Source organism: Folsomia candida, unplaced genomic scaffold, assembly GCF_002217175.1.
Source record: "Folsomia candida strain VU population unplaced genomic scaffold, ASM221717v1 Fcan01_Sc003, whole genome shotgun sequence".
In the NCBI taxonomy this organism is placed as follows: Eukaryota; Metazoa; Arthropoda; class Collembola; order Entomobryomorpha; family Isotomidae; genus Folsomia; species Folsomia candida.
In genome coordinates this window covers 6,637,266-6,662,842 of record NW_019091195.1, presented here as the reverse complement: position 1 = coordinate 6,662,842, position 25,577 = coordinate 6,637,266, and the positions used below count along the sequence as shown (strand labels likewise).

General features: G+C 38.4%; 3 protein-coding genes across 6 annotated transcripts; all 3 read left to right on the top strand.

Moving 5' to 3' along the window:
* LOC110846890 lies at positions 1-11,105 on the top strand. 4 transcript variants are annotated; one of them, XM_035850047.1, is made up of 7 exons: positions 1-203; positions 288-3,497; positions 6,109-6,401; positions 6,511-6,954; positions 7,537-8,636; positions 9,936-10,012; positions 10,080-11,105. In XM_035850047.1, the coding sequence occupies exons 2-7, from the start codon at positions 3,391-3,393 to the stop codon at positions 10,378-10,380; spliced, it is 2,322 nt and encodes a 773-aa protein (XP_035705940.1). In that variant the 5' UTR covers positions 1-203; positions 288-3,390; the 3' UTR covers positions 10,381-11,105. The 4 variants fall into 4 exon arrangements, with proteins under 4 accessions (XP_035705940.1, XP_035705939.1, XP_035705938.1 ...); XM_035850046.1 differs by having other exon boundaries at positions 285-3,497; XM_035850045.1 differs by having other exon boundaries at positions 1-3,186; positions 3,278-3,497.
* Positions 11,106-12,185: 1,080 nt separating this feature from the next.
* Positions 12,186-15,828, top strand: LOC110846889. Its single transcript, XM_035850493.1, has 4 exons — positions 12,186-13,054; positions 13,254-13,915; positions 14,098-14,822; positions 15,204-15,828. The coding sequence occupies exons 1-4, from the start codon at positions 12,972-12,974 to the stop codon at positions 15,519-15,521; spliced, it is 1,788 nt and encodes a 595-aa protein (XP_035706386.1). The 5' UTR covers positions 12,186-12,971; the 3' UTR covers positions 15,522-15,828.
* A 3,523-nt stretch (positions 15,829-19,351) lies between these two features.
* Positions 19,352-21,402, top strand: LOC110847542. Its single transcript, XM_022094497.2, has 5 exons — positions 19,352-19,738; positions 19,831-20,630; positions 20,706-20,858; positions 20,942-21,124; positions 21,192-21,402. Exons 2-5 carry the CDS (start codon positions 20,559-20,561, stop codon positions 21,342-21,344), a joined length of 561 nt encoding a protein of 186 aa, XP_021950189.1. The 5' UTR covers positions 19,352-19,738; positions 19,831-20,558; the 3' UTR covers positions 21,345-21,402.
* Positions 21,403-25,577: the final 4,175 nt, after the last annotated feature.

Here is a 25,577-nt window from a genome sequence, read left to right as displayed (position 1 = left end):
CTGAACACTTGCTTGATGAAAGTCGTTAAAATATAATTTCCTGACGATCACGCTATACTTTCCAGTTTGCATTTTTGTTGCACATACTCAACAACTTTCTTTTTTGGTTTCGTGGAATTGTGTATTTACTATTGTGTTTACATCACAGCGGTTAAATTACCAGCTGAGGAGAAATCAAGGAAAGTTCGTCATCGCATGTCATCGTATAAATTACTTATTTTTGTTGTATTTTATAAATTACTCCACTTGAGACGGACTATTTCTAAGATATCCAATTTGTTCAGCAGTCTCATGGGAGGGTCCGCATGCCTTCTCATGTTTTTAAAACTATCTCGCAACCAAGGATTTAGATGCCATAAGGAAGGTTGATTTCGTCAAACTCAATTCCGATGTTCTCAGAGTTCTTTTCCAATTTAGCGTTTTTTCCTTCACTTTTGGATCCGGGTTACGGAGAAATTTTGTGTGAAATAAAGCTGCTGGGTGATCATAACCTACGTACTGACGAAGAAGAAAGTGACAATTCAGGAAAAGTTTATTCTCGTGGTCTCAGTCGTCTGTCAACAATGACAAACTTCATTAAATATGGAGTGGAAAGTACGTAGAAGAGAAGCCATTTGCAGCAAAAACTGTCTACAGTTAGTAGAAAAAGTACTGATTATTGCCCAGACAAGTACAGGTCCATCACATTATTAAATCCAAGATTCCTATTTGTTAGCTGAATGCTATGTGTCATGAGCTTCATTATTCAGGGAGCATTACATAAAGTAGGGTTTCGAGTTGTCATGATTGTGTGTTGTGGCAAAATTTCCATTATGAGATGAAAATAACAACATACTCAAAAATTCGTTCGTGTCAGAAGCCTTGCGAGATTTCACTGTAATGACATTGCTTGCGTGGCTTTTAACAACGATGAAATTAATTCAAAAACGAAATGGGAGTGCAACCACAACTTTTGGAGGAAATTTACCAACCGGAACATGCAACATTAAGCACGAGAAATATTTCAGACTTTTGTATGATGTGGTTGCCTACCTGTTTCTTACGCATATTATTTCTACAAAGAATACATCAAGTTAATGCTAAACTTATGTACATGTAGCTGCCATGTCTGTTCTAATGGAAAACCTGGGAAGATTGGGAAAGTATAGACGAATTCCCATGGGGCAGAATAATAAACATATGTTCCAAGTATTTATTAGCATTCAATGACAACCACACAGTTGACATTTAGGACGACTTTATTATTTTACCGACCGAACAAAACGACGCCTGAATTTGAACCGTATTATTACAACGTTTAGAGAAACTGTTGACTTTACTATTTCAAATCTAAAATTGTAGATGTGCTGAAAAAGAAAGGAAGATTGTAATTTTGTTGAGCTATGAACTATAATTTGCCAAATTCATCACTGTTATTGACTTATTTTAGTTCTTAGTTAATCGCTAAATACTTAAATGCACCTTTGTACATACATATGACTCAATGCATATTATCAGTTACAAAACCTATACATAGTTGGTTAGTGTTTCAATAGCCAAGATTTTGTTACTAGCCTCCACAGCAATCTACTTTAAACTGGGTCATATTAACCCGCATCGGGTAATTGGGACATATAATTTGAAGGGCAGGTGTGTATGTTGGTTACAAAATATGTATTCGTGGTGTCTGCTTAGCAGTGCCGCTTCTGGGAATAGTTTCCAGCTGGACGAGACCGTGACCCTTTTGGAGCCGTCTGATGAAGGAAGTAACGCCGATTCGCATCTGCATTTCTAAACACATTCACGCACAAACTGCATTTTCTGCCGTCTGGTTAGTGTCGGAAGATAAATATTTGCCAAAACACCGTGCCAGCCATGATGTGTTTGCAAAATAATACAGAGTTACATAAACCACTAACTAAAAATACTTGTTCAATTTCGTCAGATTTCTGGTGTACAATTGTTGTCAAGTTGCTTGACTGAATGCTACAGAAAACATATTGCACTATTGGCAAATAATTTTATTAAAATTTACGTATTCCTTCTTATACCCCACCTACATATTTGCATACATATATACGTATAAGTAGATATTTATGTAAATATGCACACAACGTCCCTGTGGTTCATCCAATCTGTGCATAATATGCACAGATAAGTATGTATAATCCTAATATAATCAAGTTGATGTCACCTTATGAAAGGATCTCAAGAGGATAACAAAACAAGGGATGTCTCAACTTTATCTTTGTAATTCAAAGTGGTATCTTTTTCATCTCTGTGTTGGCCCAAGCGAGAAGAACACAAATAAACTGTATCTTCTCTCTCTCTCTCTCACTCTTTGTGAATTTTGGATCTTTATGAGCTATGTGGAATCTGCTTTCTTCCGCACTGTCGGATCATATATACTCAAAATCATGATCCGACGTAAGATGAATAGTTTACCCTAAAATTTTAACATTGAGCGACATCCAGCTACCCTTCCTTTGACAAAACTCGTAAGCAGATTGGGTAATGCAAGATTCTACGACTGGATGTGTGTGAAAGTGGAAAAGTTTTCCATTAATATTAAATATTCTGATATGTGCGTATTCGAATCATGAAAATGAACCAAATATGTCATTTCATAATAGGAATTTGGTCCCGAGACTTTATTCGGTGTACGTACAGCAGATGGTCCGCATGGAAAAATTGTCAGGATTTGCATTGCAGTTCACATCCCATTCTGTTGTATCGGGAAGGGCTTGGTTGTGGGTTCGACAAGAGAAATCGCCCGCAGACCCAAACGAGATGAAACTAGAGAAGGAACGCAGTTTAGTAATGCCATTCAATCCGGGTCAGTAGTTGAGTGAGCTGGTTCTTCCCTTTTACTTCGGTCGTCTTCATCCGCTGCAGCCGGGCTGCTTGCTCAGTCAGATAAAATCCTTTCTCTCTTGAGCAGAGTGAAAATCCAGTGTGAGCCGTCACCATCATCACACGGGCCAATATTCCACTACTCTAATTTCCCTTTTCACACTTTCTCATTCCGAAAGTGGCACTTTTTCCACTTCTGAACTCGTCCAAATTTCAACTTCCCACTCACGTTATTCCGAGTTGTAGGAGAGAGTAAAAGTGGATGGAAGTCTGTCATGGACGTTGTGAAATGGACTGGTCTGGAATTTTGTGGTTGTGACAAATTGGATTTCCTGGTTTGCTACCCTTGAGTCAGTCAGTAAAATATTTGCAAACAATTTGATCATAGTGAGATTCCAGTTGAGATTTTTCAGTGTGAGCATCAACAAGTTCATGGTTGTGACAGGTTCCTGAGCTGGCTATTATTAGGCAATTGTGGACAAGAGAGTGGATTAGGAGAGACAGTTGAAATAATGTTGGTTGATGAAATTGCCCGTACACATTTGCTAATTAGCCAGAATGGGTGACTTTGGAGAAAATTCAACTTTCTTCTCCGCTGAGGATTCTGCTACAACGTCAAGACCAGATTATACAAACAATTTGGATGATATATTTTCTGTGAATAGGTATGCTTGAAATTTATTCTTGTCATAGTTAACAATGGTTCAAAAGGAATAATTTATGTCCAAGCTACTGCAAAGTGCAAGATTTGTGAGGAGGGGTAGTAAGTTTGCGTATAAATTAAATTCCACAAATATACTGTAACAAAGCCAGGAATGGTGACGGGACATTTCATATGAATTATTTTGACCATCAAAAGTGGAACTGAACAAGCATTTTAAGCAAACCTATTCTTATGAATCGTTTATTGAATATGGTTACAACATGAGATGTGCCAAATTCCAGTGAATTTTGGATAGTCAAACTATGCATATAAATAAGAATATGCACATATATGGTGCAAATTATAGTGCAGATTAAAGGTTATATAAAGAAATTATGTATGATTTGCTCGAATCATATCTGTGCATAAATGAGCAGTTAATACATAACGCATCTACTAATCATAGCATATATTGATCCATGATTTGATTAATAATGTTCCTTTCATGCCTTTGACTGTGTCGTTATAATAGTTATGAAATGTGCAATACGTTTGCAAGTTCCTTGATAAAATCATTTTATTTACGTGAAGAAAGAAAAATATGCACATGCATCATCATGGTTAATAAATATGCTCGACTGCTCGACATAGTAACAGACAGCTAGTCATATTTGCACGATCTCATGCGAATATCAAAGTATTTTGTTATCTAAACCTCAAGGAGAAAGTCCAAAATAAGCTGAGAAGTTTAGGTTGAATCTGGCAGCGGAATGCAACACGTAAGGATCCAGTGAAATCCATGGACACAACAAGTATTGAAATTGCATTCACATCACGTAACATAAAAGTAATCTTGAGGTTAGGTTATAATCCTTGGTATTCATTCCGTGCCACCCAAACGGTGTGCCCCTATTTATTCTCCCAATTTAAAAAGTCATGTTTTTATGGAGAACTTTTTCTTCATATGGTCTCGAGAGCTGAAAAGGAAATAACTTTTGCTGCGAAAGAGGCTCATACATAAATAAATGGTGGTATTTACAAACATTCGGTTTCCTTTTATTTTTCATTAACTTCATTAAAAGCAGTAAAAGTCATTTTGAGAGCTTCATACAGTAAGTCGATCAAGTGTGCATCGACGCTTAGAAAATGTATCAGACTCAGCTGGACACATTCAATCGATTCCTTCAATTTTTGCACCTAAAGAAGATCCAGGTGCAGTCGCACGGACTTAATCTTGGCTTTTCTTAAATGTGACATTCTGGGATATAAAGTGCTGTCGCCAAGCTCTTTATGACATCCCTGAGGATTTGACGCGAAAGATTCCATGAATTAGGTGGAGCAAGGTAAAGCCGCGAATGGGATCAGCAGAATTATCCTTCGAACCACATAAAAATAATATGAGCTGTTTCCCTCCCTTTTTGTGAACTTTGCTATTGTACGACCACATTTTACACTTTGTGCTAAGCTTTATTTTTGCAAAATTTTTTCTGGTCGATTGGATACCCGGGTTTAACGACTTTGTTGGGTCACAAAACACATTTCCTGTACAACTCTACCTTTCTGTAAACATTGGGATTTGATTAGGAGGTCCAAAACCATTGGACAAGTAGAATTTATTGCCTTTTAACCCAACCCGAGCGGTAGACCAGATAGATACATGCAAAATGTACTTCAACTTTGTATTCCCAACAGGTACTTCAAGTCTCATGTTTAGTGTCTAACTTGGGAAATCTGGGATTTCAAGCTTTCGCAATGTCAGTAATGTCTGCATAAAGTTTTACACGTATACGTCATACTTTGGCTTACTATTTCATTATGACCTATGAACATTTTGAGCGTGAATTGAAGTTCATTTTGGGTTGAGGGATAACTAAAAATACGAAGGGAGTCTGACTGAACGCATTCCATCGATCCGCCGTTTGGAACGTTCTCTGAAGGAATATTAGATGTGCCAAAGAGAGGTTTTGTTTGTTCCGTGCAGATTTTTTGAGTCTTCCTTGGATGGATCTGCGAAAACGCTCATCCTATTTCATCCCACTTTCTCATGCAGCCAGAGACTTGGGCATTTATCAAAGTGTATACGTAATGGGTTCTAACCGCACACTAAAGATATGCATATCCCATCCACCACACTTGCAAAAGATATACGCATTAAGTCCAAACTATGTTTGGTGTTGACGTGAGAAGTTTTGAGAATTTAGCCGCAGGGCTTTTTAAGGGATGCGTCGTGTCTGATTAGCTAGCTCTAAACTCTAAAAGATGGAAAACCTGGGTAAGAAGAATGCCACTAGGAGAATATGTAAGAACGAAATAAAGCACTTATAAAATACACAATTGCCTCACCGAGGCCATTCAAACCCAAATTTGTTAACAAATTTTTCTTAACGCGTTAGACTTATATATAAATAAACATTGGCGAGGCTTGATTTCGCTCGAGATTATTATTGTAACAGATAATAATTATGTAGAGTGGATTAGGAGTACAATGCGAGTTGGCTGAGTGGGCTAATGCATAATGGGTGATGAATAACCACAAATCTCTCATAACGAATGTATCAACACTACCAGGAGGAGAGAGGATATATGAAACTTGGATGTATTTCTAGGTACATGTGTGCTTTCTCTATTTGCAGATTATCCTATGTGGCGGAGCTTGTGGAGCACTACTACACGCCTCTTTTATGTTGTGTGGGGGCGATCGGTAATTGTCTGAGTCTCGCTGTGTTCTGCTTCAATGCAAATCAGCGAAACCTCTCGTCCTCGTATTATCTCTCCGCACTCGCCATTAGTGACACAGGCTTCCTCATCACCGTATTTGTTTTTTGGCTGGAGACGTTTGGGCCGGGTGTCCTATCCTCCAAACTTGGCTGTCCATTCATCATGTACTCGGGACAAGTGACCTGCTTCCTTAGCGTGTGGCTAACGGGTAAGTGGAATTCAAAAATAGAATTCAAAAAGCAAGCACTTTATTACTGCTTACATAAGACTAAATTTTTGCAATATTTTCATGTCTATGCACTTTCTCTCTTACTTAGTTTCATTCACCATCGAGCGGTACTTTGCTGTCATGCATCCACTTAGATGCTCCTCCGTGTGTACAGTCTCCAAAGCCAAGAAAGTGATTTTTAGTCTCACGACGTTTGCCATCATTGCTTTCTCCTACGCACTTCTTATTGCCAGGGTTGAAGACACAGCAAACATCCGGAATGACGACTACTTATTGCATCAACAAAATCATGACGACAATCATACTACTCCGACATCTGTGATTGAACAGAGCTTTACTCCCCAAAGAGAAAGTTTAATTCCACTTCATCTCAATCATCAAGAGTCTAGCAACGACTTTCTCCACTCCTTAAAGATGAATAGAGCCGGGTGCTTTGAGGAGGAGAGCTGCCAACGGCAATTCGCTAATAGTGTCAGAGGTGACGGAGGCGAAACCTTTTCTAACTTGGATGAAAGTGATGGCCAAGTCGGACGTAAGTTTATTTGCCTTGTTGATTGAAAAAGTTGTCGGGTCATGGTTGGGTTTGGTGGGATCTTAATTCTCCCAATTGGTGAAGGAATAAAGTAGAGTCGGTCGTCTGATGTCATTCTGACTCAAAGGATCGTTAAAACCAAAGGCACCATGAATATAGTCGTTTGTAAGCAACAGGAGGAAAGTCTGGAAAAACAATCAAACTTCAGTCTTGACGGAGTCGCTATTAAACAAATGGATACACTCTAGTATCATATCACATAACATCCTTCTCGTATAATATGGTGCTCGGAGAGATGCATTGAGAGCAAGGTTAGTGGAAAATCTGCTTCGCTCATGTGAAAAGCAGTTTTCAAGGAAATGTTTATGGGCTGTACGAGGGATCAGTGTTGGGCAGTTTCGTCAACTGTGCACCGTGTCAAGCGGAGAGATTGTTACGTAACAATAAATATGGGCTAGATGTATTTCTCTCTCTGTTGTGTGTCATATCTCATTACCATAAACAACGACTTTGTCTTTACGACGAGGCCTCTCTCATTCATTCAGTTATGGCGCTTGTAAGCAGAGATGTGTTTGATTTCAGGTGGAGGCATGACGGGATTCCCATCAAATGGCGACGACAACGACGGAGACTCCATTCTCGGGAACCCATTGATGACCATGTTTAATTCAACGACGATGCTCATAAATCTCAACAAGGGTGACAGCAGCACAGGCTACGAAGGAGCGGAGAAAGGAGGCGAGTCTCACCAACCCGAATTGCGATGCACAGTACCATTAAAATACATCACGGTTTCTATCATCGCAAATTACTTGGACTCTGTAATCACGCTCATCATTCCCTTCTGCCTCATCACCTATTTCAACGTGCGGATCGCCGTGTGTGTCTGGAGGCTAAAAGATGAGCGAAAGAGGATCGTGGCTGGGACCGTGATGAGTCGTCGTAAATTAAATCAAATATCAACTCCGAGTAGTCAAACATCCACCGGGGCGAAGAGTTACTTGGGAAGAATGGTTCGACGTGGACGGCCACCACAGGATGCAGAAGAGGCGGCTCAAGAACTTCGCCCCATCAACCACATCCACCACCAGCGTGATGGGTGGACTTGCCAAATGTGTGGCCGTGTACCAGGTGGTGACAGCTCCAATCTCAACTTGATGGAACAATTCCCGGAACAACGAACCAATGCCAACCATGTAAACGTCGGACATTTATCTCAGCAACAAAACGAAATTAGTTGTCCAGGATGTAAATCTTTACAAAGTCAACCCACATTGAATGAATCCGGTAGTCTGGTTTCCCTTCCGGCGTCTCTTGAGAATAGGACGACAGCGCTAAGAGAACGGAATCTTCCAAGCAATTGTGCACACAATTGTTCTTCATCAACCACAAATCCAGTTTTACTGCCAACAGAGCTTTCTCCAGCTCTTGATCTCAACCGCAGAGTTGGCCAATCTGTACAGAATTCACAATTGAGATCATTCAAAAACCTGATTCCCAACACGTTACACGGAATGGGGATCATAAGTCGACGGGGCAATCTCACAGTCTGCAATACTCCACAAAGTACAATCTCATCGTCGTCGGAAACACGAGTCACCAAAATGCTGTTGCTGGTCTCCACTTCGTTCCTGATTCTCAACTTACCCTCTCATGCCATTCGCTTGCTCGTCTTTCTCCAGGTAATAACCTTCACACACACACATACGCACACACATCACATAATAATGGCTAACGGGATGCCCATCTACTTATCCTTAACTCCATGGCCCAACTTTTATGCATTAAGCTAAGGCAAGCTTCACTGCTTGCCAATAACAGAATTTGATGCCCTTTAGACATATTGTAGTATCTCAGAAGTACTGTACTGTATGTACTAAAATCCCAGAGTGTTTTTATTCAATGTCCACATTTACACCCGCCACACCCACTCAAAGGGGCAAAAAAAGAAAATCAAAATCTTTATGCGCTCGCCAAAAGTTCAATTTGATCAGATTTTGAAACTTTGACCACAAAAATCTCCATGTTGCAAAACTTTCTCTTCGGACAATAAAAGGTAAAAATATAGCTCTTCCCGAGTAGAAAAATCTGACATAGGTTGTTAGAAGAGAAAGTTTTGCAACACCGAGTTTTTCAATGGCTTAGTGTAGAGGGCACACCCTTAAATTTCCGAATTTTGAAACTTCTGATGCGTCAAAATGTTAATAGACGTGGGGAAATTAGAATGCATTCTAATCATTCATTTACCATACGAATGGTAAATGCAACTTATGGTGTATTTCTTGTTTTACCAAGTGTGCATTGACTTTCTCATTTTTTAAAGTTTCCTTCTCCAATTTCTTAAAAGGGGGTGGGTGCATGTAATTTTAAAATAGCCACACCAAATTTATCCTTGCACTCCGAATTCAAGTTGCAATTTTTCTTATGAAATTCGGTGACATCGATGCGAAACGGATTTGCACAGTTGGCTCAGCCTTGCTCAAGTAGTGAAGTAGAAAGCCCCCTAAGTAGGAGGCAAAGTATATGTACAAAAATTGCGTAATCTATCAGATGCCCTCACTTTCCGTCAGTTTAAAACTACGGTCCCCTTAGATAAAACTAATGACTTTATACTTTATTATTTTACGTAAAAGCAAAAATGGGACAAACTGTGGAATTTCCTATAAACCCACACAAACATAACATAACTTAACGAAATGTATGTGTAGACGAGGTATTCAATTTCAAAAGGATTGAAATTGAATCAAATAGTAATAGAATATTTCACTCAAGTAGAAAATAAAAGCACAGGATAATCCTCACAAAGTTTTTTCCCCTCTCTCTCTCGCTCTCAGCAAAGTGAAAGTAAGAACATTTACCCAAATTGCATTGCACGAGAGCTAGTACAAGGAATAATAAATTTGCTGTTATGCATCCACTTAATCGTCTTTGATGTTTGGAATATTTTTGTGCTAAATGTTGTATTGACTTTATTATCACAGTCTGTCTTCTGGGGGGACGATATAGAGGTCATGCGTAGGTTGTATGCAGCACAGCAGCTCTCCAATGTCTTGCTCTTGTAATAATACAATATTAAGACATATTATTCTATGCATTGTCTAATATTGCCTAATCCTATATTGCAGCAATACCAACTTCGCATCAAATTTTATTCTCTATTGTCTCAGTGGGCGGAACTTTCGTAAATCGCTGTGGAATGTTCTCTTTGGCAGATGCCATAAAAATAAGAGGAGGTCGCCGAGGTCGTTTGCCAACACAACTCTCAAAAAAACGGTCCGATTTGTGCCAAGCGGTAACCGAGCAGACGGAAACACAGTGGTTGAGGCGAACGAAGTAATACAACAACCCGCATTTCCAAAGAATGTAACAAAAACGGATATTACGAACGAGTTTGAATCAATTGAATTGGATACGTCGATTGTGTAAGTGGATCTGACCTTGACTACCTCAGACTATTTTCATCTGAGTACCTGTCGAGATTAATCAAACTTAAACCCACTGAATAGAGATCTCAATATTTACCAAGCTTTGATGTTATAAATATAAATACACATTTATGCATACATTTAAAATATGATGAAATTTTGTATAAGTACAAGCTTGTGCCAAATAAAGGATTTGCTATTGAAGTATGCTATAGACTACTCAAATTATTAATAAAGTATATCTACTAGCATTAATTTATATAATCCTTATGTAAGTATTTGAAAGTATATTATATTATTGCAAAATTTTAATTGTATGTCACTGAAGTAGCATGTCACTATCCTTTCCTTCGTTTATTTTGTCGTATCCTCATTTACAAAGTACACAGAGTAAGGAAATTGTTTGCAATTTAGTAAACGAACTCGACAAACATGATAAATGTCTTTATGTATTTATTATTCACCAAACAAACCAATTAAAATTTGTCTGTAATTATCAAGGACAGTGTTTAGTGTCAAGTTAAAAATTTAAAAGTTTGTAAATATTCAGTGGTAATAATAAATGGCAGAAATACCACCTCCTTTCCATTGAATGCCCAAAATTTTAAATATTAATAAGCAGCAAGGGTCTAGAATTTGTCCGCTGCCTTGTCAAATATGTAATCTAATTGCTGACGACGTTGAATGTGCTTTGTGAGCATTTCAATAAAGAACGAGACAGTTTCATATCGTTGGCTTGGAATATTTGATGAGGTTACAAGTGACCTACAACAGCATTAAAAACTAATGGATTGCTTGGTCCATTTGCTGAATACGGTTTTCTCCTGACAAAGTATCATTGACGTCTCTTTAATTATCAAAAAGCAATAGTGAGTAATCATGGCATACCTAAATTGTTCATATAATGATTCCCTAATTTCCCATGTGAACGATGCGACCCTAATGTTTATCTGCGCGTTCTACTTCCTTAAAAGGATTATGGAATAATCTACATACCTCTGTCAGCTTACTTGCATTTGAATTGGTCTTCATCCAGCGTAGGCGTACGTACGAACTGCTTTGAAAGGTTGAGCCAATGCAACGAGTGACAAAACATATGCAAAATTTGCATAATTCCTGTCTGGACAAACTACTACATTTTTATAACCTAACGGCTTTACAGATCATGATTTCTCTAATTTATGTATGCGACCTTGTTGTGCATGTTGGGCATATATATGTAACAAGCACAAAAAGTCTTCTTCAGTCGAGTTATTTTTTTACGTATTAATTACCAAAAATACCATATCTTCTATATTTTCAGAAAAAGCAACTCTCAGTTTGTAGGCCTAATCATGGTTTATTCAGCAACTACTTGCATATAAATAGCGAGTTTTTTGCATTCCTGTGAGTAAACAATAACTTAATTTTTTTCCTTATTACACTTTCCATGTATATAAGTTTCAGAAACTAGAACTAAAGTTTAATTTGTAACAATATGCTTTCTCCACATTTCAACACGTCATTTTTCCTTCTCAGAAAGGGCATTTCTGTACAAGGTGAGAAATCAATACACAATGCCCATAAATCAAGGATCCCAATGATTATTTTCTGGCGTAACAGAATAAAACAATAAATCAGTGACTGACCAGAGTTTTTTTTCCCAAACTCGACATAAAACAACCTTTTTGTCACCATCAAATTATGTGCATGATTCTCAAAGAGTAAACAGCATTACGTGACAAGAAGTGTAAAACAATGAAAACTGTCTACTTTGTCATCCTCCTTGTGTGACAGTTTGTTTGAGGTGAGCGAGTGAGTAGTGAGGGCAGGAGGAAAGCTCTCCATTGCAAAATTGGATTTCCAAGAGGCAGACAATCAGTGAAGCGACTTGTCACATCAAATCAAGAAAGAAAATGAGTTGCTCGGCCCAGAGAGACGACGTGAATGTGAGAGAAGAAGAAGAGTGAAGGGCACGGGTAGAACAAAAAAAGATCTCATCGCCCACAATTTCTGAAATAATATTTCTCTCCGATGCCGTGTGGCCATGATGATGATGAGCCTGAGGATTCTCCACAACAAGCCCGACTGTCTCTTGCTTGACGTGAGACTACATTGTTGCTGCTTATAACCTCGCATCCATTAACGTGCTCCCCGTTAAAGGCTCCGCAGAGCTGAAGGAGAAAGCAACCCTTTGGAACCAGCTCGCCCGCCGCACTCCGCTCGTTCCTCATTTCGCTCTCTCTCGCTCCCTCTCCATGCACGCTCAAATTGCACTTTTCGCAACAACTTCAATAATAGCGAGCGTCCGTCTCGGCTTGGGCTGGAGGCAGGGGAATTGCAATTTGCAATTTATCCATACATAAATTGAATAAGTAATAGAATTCAAATGGGGAAAACGACTCGGTCTTCATCGTATAGAACTATTTACCGACTTGCTTAAGAGTGTGGTAGTAATTTAGTTGCTGGAGAAAAATGTCTGGAGAAAGATCAGCCACAAAATGAAATCCCATTTTGTCAACATTTCGTTTTAAATTATCTCAGAGACAACTAGTTGTGACTAAAAAGCTGGTGTGCATACACATGTAATTTGCATAAGAATAAGGCGTAAGAATGGATCTCACACATACAAGTTCTACGGAACAGCCTTTTTTTAACTCCCCGGAGGACGGAGAACCGCAATCCATTACAACAAGGTAAGTAAGACATATTTGTTGTTCAGAATATTCGATAAGAAATGGGGAGACGTTGCTCATAAGTTATTGGATATATGGAATAATAAAGTCGCGTGAGGAGAATGTAAAAGTTTCTCGGAATAATAAATGATGAGGAAGTTGATAATGTCTAAAGTTTTTTTAGTGGAAAAAAGTACCGTAATTGTATCAATGTTTTCAGGCTTTTCCACTTGGCAATGACCGTGGATCGGTTCTACACACCGTTCTTGTTTCTCTTTGGATTGATCGGCAACTGTCTCACCATCATTGTTTTCTCGTCAAAGTCTCAAAATGCTCGTGGGAGTTTGTCCTCGTCTGTGTATCTCTCCGCCTTGGCGATAAGCGACAGTGGATATCTCATCAATCTTTTAATTATGTGGTTAGACAATGTGGGATGGTATGGTTTATTGACCAACTCCTTCATGTGCAAAACCGTGATGTATACTGCAACTGTAACTGGATTTTTGTCTGTACAGTTTGTTGTTTGCTTTACACTTGAAAGATTCGTGGTTGTGTGTTACCCCCTATTTAAACCATCTCAGTGTACTGCTTCCCGTGCCAAAAAAATTGTCTTGGGACTCAGTCTTACGGCAACATTGGCATTTTCCTATATTTTAGTTATTGCTGATGTTCAAACCTTCAGATTGTACCCTGAACAGCATCAAGAAAATTCAGAATCATTGCCAAGCGATAAGAAGGCTCATGAATCAATGTTCGATCTCTCAACCTCCGCCAATACATTCTCACCGGGAAATGAAATGCTATCCAATTACTTACAGGTGAATCGCTCTTTAAATGTCCCGGAGAGTTTTCAAAGCGAAATGAAATACGGCGAAATTGAAGGTAAGAATGTCACATTTTCAGCTCTACGCCTATGTACATACATATTCTTAATTAATTAAGTAATCAATGCATGCATCATATATTTATGTTTGAGAATGATTCAATTAGTAGTGTACTCTTATGTACATGCTTTTTGTCAAGTTCGTTCATTTGGGGTATGATGACATTTCTTGTAAATTTAGATGCTACGGGCAGCAACAAACAAACTTGGGCTAACAACGTAGATGAAAGTACTAAGCTTGTTGATGAGCAAGAATTAGTCTACATGTGTTCAGTTCCGGAAAAATATCACAAGCTATCACGGGTCAATAGTTATGTTGACAGTATCCTCACGTTTATTTTACCATTCTTGCTCATCGCAATCCTCAATCTGAAAATCATATTTTGCGTGAAACGTGTAAAAGGCCACAGAGAAAGCATGCTGGCCAACACTAAGATTCACTATCGTCAATCTCACAAGCCACAGCCCATCTCCGGACCAGAAGGAAAAGCAAAATTGAAGGACTTTTTTACCACGTTCCACTACATCAAGAAATCAGCAGGGGGTCGCAACCAAGGTAGAAAAAAGTCGAGACGAGCCAGAGAGGCTGCGGACTGTCAGAATATGGGATCCACAAGCTCGTTTGCCTCATGTTCCAACAGCAACTGTCCGAACAGTCAGAAGAGGCTAAGAGATCTCGAGCGGAATGGGTCGAAAAGCTTATTGAAACATAATGCAATCAGCATTGAGATGGAGGACAGTCAAAGCAGTCCTGGTGAAGTGACTCCTCCTTTCAAGCCCATCGTGACTCCGATGACCCCGACGGCTACGGAAATCAGAGTAACGAAAACTTTACTCTTGGTCTCAAGTGTATTTCTTCTTCTTCACTTCCCCTCACATTGTATTCGTGTCGCTGCTTTTATTGAGGTAAAATTCTTCCCCGAGTTCTTAGCTTAGCTTACTGTCCATCTTGTTTGCTTAGCTTGGACATGAATTCTAATTCCAAAGTATCATTATCCAAATCCAAAGTATTATTACATATATTGGAAAGTCAACAATTCCTCCTTACATGCATACATTCTGTTTATGCTCTCAGAGTAATATGAACCCCAGGGTTCGATTTAATATAAAAACTCAAAAAAGAGTCGTGTTCCCATCCCGTTTATATTTTGTGAATTTGTTTACAAAGCCCACATATTGAATGGATGTGTATTTAACATCAACAATGGATCCAGCATTGGCATCATTTTAAAGTGAAATGGCATGAAATGATGTACGATCGAGTTATTTTTATTATTATCTTTGTAGTCCATTGGATCTGGGTCTAAGGAAACATTACAACGACTAAACGTTGCACAACACTGGGCAAACATTCTGTTTAATACCAATTTTGCCATCAACTTTCTCCTGTATTGCTGCAGCGGAAAAGCATTTCGTCGTTCCATCAAGAATCTTTTTTCAAAGGACTTTTTCTTCCGAAAAGCTTGTAGCCGAAGTCCAGGGAATAATGCCAGCACGACGATGCTCACCACACAACTCACCCTCCAAACTGACTCTGCTTCCTGCAAATACAACACTCGCATTCGTCGAAACCTTAGCGAAGCCGAGGAAGAAGATCGGTTGTGAGCAATTTTATGATTTTTCGTCGCAGTCTTACATTTCCTCGAGGTGTGAGACATCACCAAATTGCTCCTACTGCACGGCACGTTTTTAGAACTATTTAACGTCATTTCAAATCACTCAAATCTGCCAGTTTATAGAGTTCTTCATTCCGTATAAAGAATCAAAACAAACACATTTATGTAATTATGTAACATAAATACAGATGTAATGTTTTTAGGATGAATGTAATGTTGGAATGACAATGAATTTGAGTGCTTGATTATGTAACAAAAAATCATTATAAATAAATTCCGACGAATCTCAATACAAATTCGCAAGTGGGTGTAATTTCTTTTATTGAACCATCGAAATGAAAAGAATCAACTAGAAAGATCTGGAACTTAGAAAATTGGATACGACACGCACGGAAAATTTCACCAGCCACACGCCACGCTTTCAATGGCTCACCTGTTTTCTACTTCTTTGATAAGTTTCGTTCGCTCATATTACAAACGCCATCAAATATTCACTTATCGTGTTGCGGAGGTGTGAGGCTGAGGGATTCTTTCCGACTGTTGTTCACAGTTTGGGGATGTTCGTGTCAGCCTTTCCTTCCACATCGAATCAGAAATAAGTCCGTGACAGGATTGCATTTTTTGCAAAACAATCTCTAAAAGTTGTGATTAACAAAATGATATCCCCAAATCAGTCATCTTAAAATATTTTTGCAGCACGTACATAGTTTGCAAATGAAAAATCATCTCATTTGTCATTTGTCTTACTCTGAAACCTAAAAATAAATGTTGCCATAAACATGAAAAGTATGCCTTGAGACTTCTTGGAGAGGTTCACTTAATGTGCATTTTACTTTGTACATTTTACCGCAGCTGCTTCAAATTGCAACGGGTGAAATACAATGGGACAGGATATCAAGACTTTCTCTTTCCATTTCTTAAAAAATAATTTAAGGTTCACACAATAATAAATGCACAACGTTACGAATGGGGACAGAGATTGGGTACATAATATAAAATACACTACTGGATGTGACACAACGTCAGGAGACATAAATAAATTACGCTTATTTCACGGAAACATTTTTTATTTGACTGAGAGTCACAAATACGTATATTTATTTACGAGCTTAGCCCTACCCGTTCTCTTTTCAATTTTTAAAAATGTAGACAGTGAGCTAATCGGCTTTTCGTTGCAAGATTTTGAGCCAGTGTTTTCGCCTTTTCATGGTTGTGGAACGAAGAATTTCCATATGAAGCATTATTTATTATTCGTAAGTAATAAGAGAAGGTAGCAATAACAGAATCCAGGCTGGAAAATAAATACCGAATGCGTGGAAGTACCAACCACTTGGCGATTCACATGGATCAAATACTTTCAAGTTGAATTTTGATTGAGATGCAGCAGGCTCGAGTGAAAATATGAGCTGGATGGGCAGGAAGCTGCACGCCAGCTTTCTCTTTGCTCTCTTTCCGTCCGTCAAAGCTGAACGAACGTGGGAGTAATTGTTCCACGATAAGAGCGCAGAAAGTGATGATAATTTTCTTTTCTTATAAGGTTAGAGATGTTTTTTTTGAAGAAATAATTGGTACATGTCAGATCTACCGCATCGTATTAGTTGATCCGAGATTAATAAATGAGTATCCATCTAATTTGTATGAGTGGCTCAAGTGCAATAAATTTAGCTATGGCTTGAAAAATGGGACGTGTGCAGAAAACAATATGTTTCACAATCTTGAATTACCTTTAGTTCTTTCTGTGGATCAAGCAGTTTAACACATTTCAAGTCTTTGTACTCGTTTGTTGTGTATTGTTAATATATCTCCGTAATTTTCTCAGTCTTGACTGTACACAATTGGGTAATAACCCCCGTCAATTTTTAGTCTAGTGTCTAGACGAACAATAGGTGTACGGTTTTTTTAATATCGAGCAAGTCTTCTTTCCCTTTGATCCTGCTGTCTGGTGGTGTTCCTTGATGACAACATTGATGGTTTGGTTAGTATTATTTGCACGAAATCAACTGCAAAGATACGCAAATAATGCTGACTCAGTTAGACCTGAACAATGTCTAACGCAACAGCAAAATCCCATCTTTTGATGTTAAATTCATCAAATTTAAAAACATCATATTGGGAAATAAATTTTGTTTGTTCTTCATTCTAATTTATTGAAACTGGTTTTGACTAAAAAGTTCAAAAGGCATGCATGAGCTTTTAATTTAGACGTTCCTTATTTTGAAAACCGGGATAGGTTTGTCTGCTCTCCAATTGGAGAAAGTCAAATATTTATTTGACTTGTTGATTCCTCACAACTTTTCCTCCTGCACACGGATTTTAATCTAAGGATAAGAGCAGCGGTGGCCTCGAGAGGTGATCCCTCACCGCATCACCTGAATTACCGATTCCGCATCCATCTCAATCCCGCGTGGTTCAGACTCTTTTCTTACTCGACAATCCCGTGCTAACTGGAAATAAACCACTCTGATAAAAATAACCCACTTTGTCTTTTTCACCGTCGACGATGCAATTATTATTGTAGGTTATTTCCATAATCCGCAAGGATTTGTAGTTGCGTGAATGAGAGAGAGAATGGTCTGACTACACAATGCTTCATTCACGAGTGATTTATTAGTATGCAAGGAGCGATCAAAATTATAATCGAATCTTTTTACTCGGCTGATCTAAAAGTCTGAAATCTAAATGAATCGTTTAAAAGATTGTGAGAAAGATGATTTTTTACAAAAGAAAGTAATGCAACGCTCCCACTTTCTCCGAAAGAAATGGAGAAATTTTGCTTAGGGCATGTTAGTGAAATTGGGATTTTGTGTAAACCCTCATTTGTGCTTAGACTAAAGTGATATTTAATTAAAGTTTGGGGAACTTTTTTCCACGGATTAGGTTTTTCCAACTATCTATCTGTGTTCTCACTTACAAGATGCAGCAGCAGAATTTGAAAGAATTCTACAATTAGAAGCAACGCTGAATGCGAACTTGAGGAATGTGCCCTTCACCACAGTGCAGGCTGCTCTTGGAAAGAAATCGAAACTTTTCTTCATACGACTGGCGTATTCTTGTCCGCCTTGAGCGAAGGAGTGAAAACCCTATTTTCACACTTTCTCTCTGTATTTTCGCTCTGATTTACGTTACACTGGATGCATTTTACATGTGAAAATGCAGACATTCTCACACCATTAAACAATATTGAAAGTCAACTGCTTTGTGGCTCATGCACATATCTGTACATACGCTATAAATTTAGGAAGGCTTGTGTCATGTTTTTCAAAATATCGCCACCCTCGGTCAGCCTTGTCCAAGAATAAGGCTCGTCGTAAATTTGTTGTCCACGAGAATGGAAGAGAAAATAGTTTTCACGTCAAAATTCAGTCCGATGCCGGACAATTTTGTATACAGAAGACTGATGCGGGAGGAGTGAATCAGTGAATGGGTGGTGTAACTGCCGCATTGCGATTGCTTCGGACCATCGAACAACATTACTACAACAACTGTTGGAAACAAAGAAAGGAGCTCATGTTCCTCAATCATGCAAATCTTATTGTTCAACTCCAAAATACGTAGGCCTTTATTCAGCCCGCCTCTTGAATTCGTCTATTTCTAAAATTATAGTTCTAATTTTGTCGTTTGAACATAGAGATATACGGAAAAACAGCATAGCTTCAAATGTATTTACTTGAGTTTAGGTTTAGTTCAAGGTTAGGACTAGTAGGGAATTAGGGAACATGAAAAAGATCTTAGGAAATGATGCTACATAGTGTGTGGGGTGTGAGAGAATTCTGCTCAGCCTTATGTAACGCTAACATGGCACCCCAACCTACTTACATACTTGACATTCATACCTCCCAGAAATACCACAATCTGATTATATTCTGATTTAATGATCTTACGCAACTTGATTGCTATCATTCTATAACTAAACGTGACTCAAAAGCCAATAAGACTATCCGCCTCAACTGTAAATTGAAAACTTTTGGACAACCACAAAGCGAAAGAAGCAAGACAAGGACCAATTGGGAAGAACCTCAGCTGCAGTAGTGATGTGCATTGAACAGTTCATTATACTTGGCTGTTTGCAACACAGAACAAGTATTTTTGGAGAGAGTACGGCAAATTGATCCAGAAAATTCGATAAAAGTATTCCGAATCCAATCTGTCTCAACATCCCATGGGCGGATGGTGTTAGTGCAGAGGGAGAAATTCCATCCAGCAACGGTAAGTTCAAGAAGCAATTTCCATCCTTCCAATGCTTCAAGAAGTGTGATGTGTCAATATCTCAAAGCGTGTTGTTGGTGTATTTTTTGCAGCAACATATCATTAGCACTCCGTCGCCTGTATGACCTCTGGGTCTCTTGGGGAAGTTACGGTGTGCTGAGCTATTCCTCAACTAACCTTATTTTGCACCTGATCTATAGGGACACAAATAAAATTTATTTCTTTGTAAACAACTTTTCAATTTAAGTACTTGCGGGCAGTTCTAGGATTTCATACATTCACACGGGACGCAACTTACTTGTGGGTTATATTTAATAAGCAAACAGCCATTATATGTACGTATGCACATATGTATGTTTACATTGATGTGGATTCGTTGATTGTCAATTAGTATGATGATTTGGTACAAAATTCCGACAAGGGCGCACTATCGCCCAGCACGTATTATCGGCATTCTGCTATCGGCGCCACGACTTTAATCCGAACTGTAAAAGTACTGGCAACATGACTAACCCGTGGTACTCGGCCGGTACAAGCTTATGTTAACTGGATGGAATATTTTACAATTAAAATATAAGCAAATAACTTCGTAACTGGAAAAGTAAGGTCAAGTTGTAAAAAACGACATTCTTTATCATGTAAACAACATTTCATCACACCAAGCTACATATAAGACGTAGTTGGAGCAGCACAACATTCTTCGTAAACAGTTTATTTATGAACCGATACTGATGACACAGTTACCTATCAGACTTCAGAACTTACATACTATGCTTGCATCTCATTGAAAATTATTTGTTCTATAAATTCATAATAAAATATGACTATCAAACCGTTGTTTTTCATTGTCGTTATAATTGCCAAACAATCCTTTGCATCTTCTGACATCAATGTAAGCCATATTTCTGTAAGAAATTTATTTTTTCATGTCTACATATTATACTTTCACATCAATAATACTTTTCAGGTGTGCTTGGAGCGGCACACGCCGATACGTATGTACAACTATGCTTCTGGACAGTGCCTCTCATCATCGAATACGGAAGCCGGCCTTAAACTTCAAATGCATGGGTGTGTGGTAGGTGATGAGAAATTAGCCTTCTTTGCACACAGAGCGTCGGTAATTAGCCAATCAATGATTAACCTTGTAATTCTGACGATGTTTAACAATGTTGTTGAAGCTGCATATCTGTATGCAAGCAGGGTCTTTACAATGCGTCAAATAGTTACCAGTTGGTCAATAAAATAAGCGGGCAATGCTTAACGGCTGGACCACTTGGTACATTATCAGTTAAAAACACCCCAGTCCTACAGTTTGACTGCGACGGATCATCCAAACAACAGGTTTGGAAGAACTATGACACTTGGAAAAAGTTCTTGGGCAGCGTGAGTAACCATTTACTTATTATCAATGCATTTTTCAGTCGAAAAAAGTCGGCTATTTTTGTTTCAGACGTACTACCAAATTTCGAATTTGGATGAAAACTTATGTCTCACTGCAGATGAATCAGATCCCAGCATCCCACATCGAGGATTTCCGTACATGTATCCTTGTAATTATTACTATAATGATCAGTGGTGGCTGCCCGCTTTGGGTAATTGTTGATTAATATATTTCTCAATACAAGATTTATTGGAAATAAACCTCAGTTCAGACTCTTCAATTAGCCCTAGTCAGGGTCAGATTCGCTTCTAATTTCTTTGTTCAGCTGAACCAATTACTATTGCCTAAACTAATTGTGTAAAATTCAACAGTTTCTCGGCACAAATTGCGCATGAGATAATATCATCATCTATTTTCCCATATACTCAGCACCGCATGCAAAATCTCAATTCTTTTAGAACCACTTTAATAACATGGTGTGGTCTTTCTGTTTGATCTTTCTGGTACAATATTTCTAGAAATTTGCTTCTCATTCGTAAATCTGAAATCTACTAGCACTTTCCTCCCAAATTTATGCAATTTCTAGCCAGTTTCGCAAACCAGTGTGAATCACAATGCTGCGTCCCTTTGGCGAAACTTTTAAAAATTTATACTCATGCATATTCTTGGACCTAATGACGCCTGCACGGACACGCCAAATTTAAGGTTTTTATGATGACTTGCACAAGTGCTATTTACCCCCACCACTTATATGACCCCACCGGTCAACCAGTGGATCATGCTCATTTTCGAACTTGTCCAATGCATTGGAGAGACACTCATTTTAAGACTACTGTAAACTATCCAGTGGTTCGGCTGCTAGCGTGTAACAGACAAACAGACAGGTAAAAGATCCCATATAAGCCCTGACTCAGGCTAAAAAGATGAAAAATTAAGCTTATTAATTGGCGACTTCTACAATTTATTTCCTAATTCTGGCAAGATAAATGCATGCCTCGATACAAACAGTAAACTCAGAATCAGAATCATCCTTGCATATAGTAGCAATCACAAGTCGCTTAAAGAAAACAGCGTACAGAGTAAACATCAGACGTAGAATTCTTTCATGGTGATCGCGAGTACCTTCTCTTACTTAATATGCGGCATGAATATGTAAATTCTGAGAATATGCTTTTTACTTAATAATTAAACGCCTTGCATTTATTGGGCATTATTAAATTAAATTTACAATCCATTACGGCTGATTAATATTTACATATATTTACCACTTTATTTAATTGCCAAGATTTGTTACGTATGATTCGGAGCTGCGTAAGAGGTAAAAATATTTGTATTTGTGAAAACTTGGTCGAGCTCCGGATTTTACTAATGTCTCGTCCTCGCGTCTGGAGCTTTTACGCTTTCCCTACGAAATTTCGCCGCACAACGGAAGAATGCATGGAGGACTATTTACTCACTCCGGAAACTGGATGTGGCTTTCTACCTCTGAACTCGAGGAATATAGGTGCAGACTAATTGGAAATTCAATTCAATTCTATTCTATTCTACAATTCGCTTGTGATTCGTTGCAAAACTTGTATTATATTTTTGTTAGTTTATTACCTGCTTAAACCTATGGTTAGATGCTGACTCGCTATAGATCGACTTGTTTGTTTGCCCGACTAATCAACAGTACACTGACTGTAAACCTATGAAAATTCTTCAAATAAAAGGCGAAATTAAATTGAATTGCCACAATGTAAACAGGTAAGAGAAAAGTAAATGGAAATACAAATCTTTTTGTCATTTTTCAGATGTAGTCTAATCTACGATGAAAAAAGAATGCTTGAGGGATGTGTGGATATAGTTGCATGCATTGAATGGATTATTTTTTAGATTGGCACTGACTATCAGGTCCCATCGAAGATAAATCATCAGGAGATGCTTGCCAAAGAAAAAAATATTAGCAAAAAAGACCAAATAGTTGGCGTGCCCCTGGATCAAGAATGATCAGACTTTCTTTTTCTGGCCGAGAAATGGCTTTCACTTTTGTGCGGAGAGATGATAAGTGGTGAGGTCGTGAGCGTCGTTACTTTATTTAAGGAATTTATTTGTGACATTAAACATTGTTCAGCTTGAAATGCACAGGGATTTATATGTCAATTGTTATTTTCTGTGACAATTGCATACAAAGAATTGTTTATACTTTCCATTCGTGCATTGCAACAACCGGGAGAAAGTCGTCAGTCGTCCTGTCATGCTTCTCTATCTACAATGAAACTATGCAACTTCTGGCTGGATTTTCACTTTCCTCCACCAGATTGCGGGTCCGGCTTGCAACAAAGAAAAATATTCCGGTTTTTGTTTCCTTCCTGTAACAGGCAGCATGCAAGACTGAACTCTTACAATATCGCTCTCCTTTAATGTTTAGGTAGGTAAAGTATTAAATAAATATGCTTTACAGTATCCTAAACAGAGAGACAACGAAATTGATACGTTATGTATGCACTGCACATTTATTCATGTCTCCATACTCATTTGTCATCATTTTGTACCTATGTTTCTTTTTAGCGCAATAGAAGATCCACTATGAAAACTCATGTAAAAATCACAGTATGGTAACAATTGCAAACATTGAAACCCATATAATTTTTTATTCAGATCCGCTAGAGGATTGTTGTTACCAGGTAAAACCAGCACCCGTGTATACGCTTCTTCGTCACCTTCTGCTTCTCCGGACTCGATTTTTATTTCTCCTCAAGCACAAAAGCGAGATGATGAGAACAGGGAGTTGAATACTGATACATATTCTGCCCATGGTATGTGGTCGTTTAGCTTACTGTGTCTTGTTTTTTGTGCAGAACAAGTTTCTATTCTCTCCGTGTTGCGACTTGCTGGCGTGCCACTGGAACACCTGAGGAGACGGAGAATAGCAAAGCAGGAGAAGAATAAGCACGAAATGGAAATAAGTGGCAACAATGTGGCGATAGAATGTCTGCTTTGGCGTCTGATGACCTTGTCCTTGGGCGCGGAAGGGGAGATTTCCTCAACGACTCTCCGTGGATGACCATCCAATCCAGTCCTGCCTCGCATGCCTCCAGCATCGTTTATGCAAATTACTCTTGCTTGAAAGTTGAACACGTATAGAAAAACCACCAAATTCAGAGGGTTGCCATTTATGTGTGGATCATCTTCACCAAAGTAATCACTGGGACGTTACTGTAGAAAATGTACATGTTCAAACAGCAACTGATCAGTTTTAGGTTTTAAAATGATGCCTGTGCATTCCTGTTTGTATTATCTGTTTTGTTGCTCCTATTAAACGTCATTAAAAATATTGACTAGTTTTGCTTTCGCTAAAAGAGATCTTTAATTACTTGATCCTTAAACTAACCTCCGTTTAAGAACATTTTAGACTATAATTCGTGGAATCGGCTGGCTAACTAAATATGTACTGTTTGTTTGAATCCAACAATTTTCCGTGCAATGAAATCAACGGATCCAATAATTCATTCGGCTTTATAATTGGTATGTTTAAACTCTTTGGATTGGTACCTGTCGCTCTACGTGGTGCACCTGGTGCGTCAGATAACAACCACCTCCATAAAATTACCTACAACAGATTTAGGGTACTTTGATGTATAGTTCATCCCGAATTAATATATCGCATATAAAAAGCTGGTAACCACTTCAATAATACGTGCTCAAGTATTATTGACTTAATTATACTTAAATTAATTGCATATTATTTCTCTAGTGGATAATCTCCTTTAAATCAATTGATAATTTAAAAAGCAAAGCGAACTATTAAAATGACTCTGCATCTCTCCTGTTGTAACTTGAGGCTATGAGCAAATAAGTCGTCTCATAAGTATGAACATACGAGTACATGAGTTCATTCGTATCTTTTTAGTTCGTACTCTTCGCCCTCTCGCCATTTTCCAACAATTTGCATGATAAACAGGGAGACCGAGTTGAATGTCTACGAGATCTGCTGCGACGGGTCTAAGGATTAGTTGGCGTTGGTCTCCTGCTATCTGCTTTGATGGGATGGATGGCCGGTGTGTGTGTGGAAAGGAAGTGGACGTTGTGTGGAAACGATCATGTCATGAAATCACACAGTTTTCAGGCATGCATATCATCATCAATGAGGATGATTGTTGTTTGTTAAATATTCCCTGCCTACCTGTTGATCCGAATGAGCTCTTCATTGTTTAGCCATGAACTGCACCTTCGGTCAAAAAATGATCATGATTTGCATACGTTGTGTTTACTCATGATTTTACGCGTTCTCTCAACTCTCATTGTTATCCTGTGAGTGTGTATGTGTATGCATTTGTTACTGGTTTTATGTTTTAGCCTATGCACTGCACATTGCTGGGTTTGCGTATCATGGCCACATTCGCATGTGTTGGGAAAAGTTCCTGGAATGGTTGAAAATTATACAATTTATTTTCCTGCTAAATTTTTACCTTT

What these genes read in the sequence shown, in the direction of transcription:
- LOC110846890 (XM_035850047.1), top strand. Translation starts at nt 3,391, where the DNA reads ATGGGTGACTTTGGAGAAAATTCAACTTTCTTCTCCGCTGAGGATTCT. An exon ending in AAGTGATGGCCAAGTCGGAC is followed by an intron (nt 6,955 to 7,536) that starts GTAAGTTTATTT and finishes GTTTGATTTCAG; the next exon opens with GTGGAGGCATGACGGGATTC. An exon ending in CTCTCCAATGTCTTGCTCTT is followed by an intron (nt 10,013 to 10,079) that starts GTAATAATACAA and finishes CCTATATTGCAG; the next exon opens with CAATACCAACTTCGCATCAA.
- LOC110846889 (XM_035850493.1), top strand. Translation starts at nt 12,972, where the DNA reads ATGGATCTCACACATACAAGTTCTACGGAACAGCCTTTTTTTAACTCC. An exon ending in GAAATACGGCGAAATTGAAG is followed by an intron (nt 13,916 to 14,097) that starts GTAAGAATGTCA and finishes TTGTAAATTTAG; the next exon opens with ATGCTACGGGCAGCAACAAA. An exon ending in GTGTCGCTGCTTTTATTGAG is followed by an intron (nt 14,823 to 15,203) that starts GTAAAATTCTTC and finishes TTATCTTTGTAG; the next exon opens with TCCATTGGATCTGGGTCTAA.
- LOC110847542 (XM_022094497.2), top strand. Translation starts at nt 20,559, where the DNA reads ATGACTATCAAACCGTTGTTTTTCATTGTCGTTATAATTGCCAAACAA. An exon ending in TTGCATCTTCTGACATCAAT is followed by an intron (nt 20,631 to 20,705) that starts GTAAGCCATATT and finishes AATACTTTTCAG; the next exon opens with GTGTGCTTGGAGCGGCACAC. An exon ending in TCTTTGCACACAGAGCGTCG is followed by an intron (nt 20,859 to 20,941) that starts GTAATTAGCCAA and finishes GTATGCAAGCAG; the next exon opens with GGTCTTTACAATGCGTCAAA.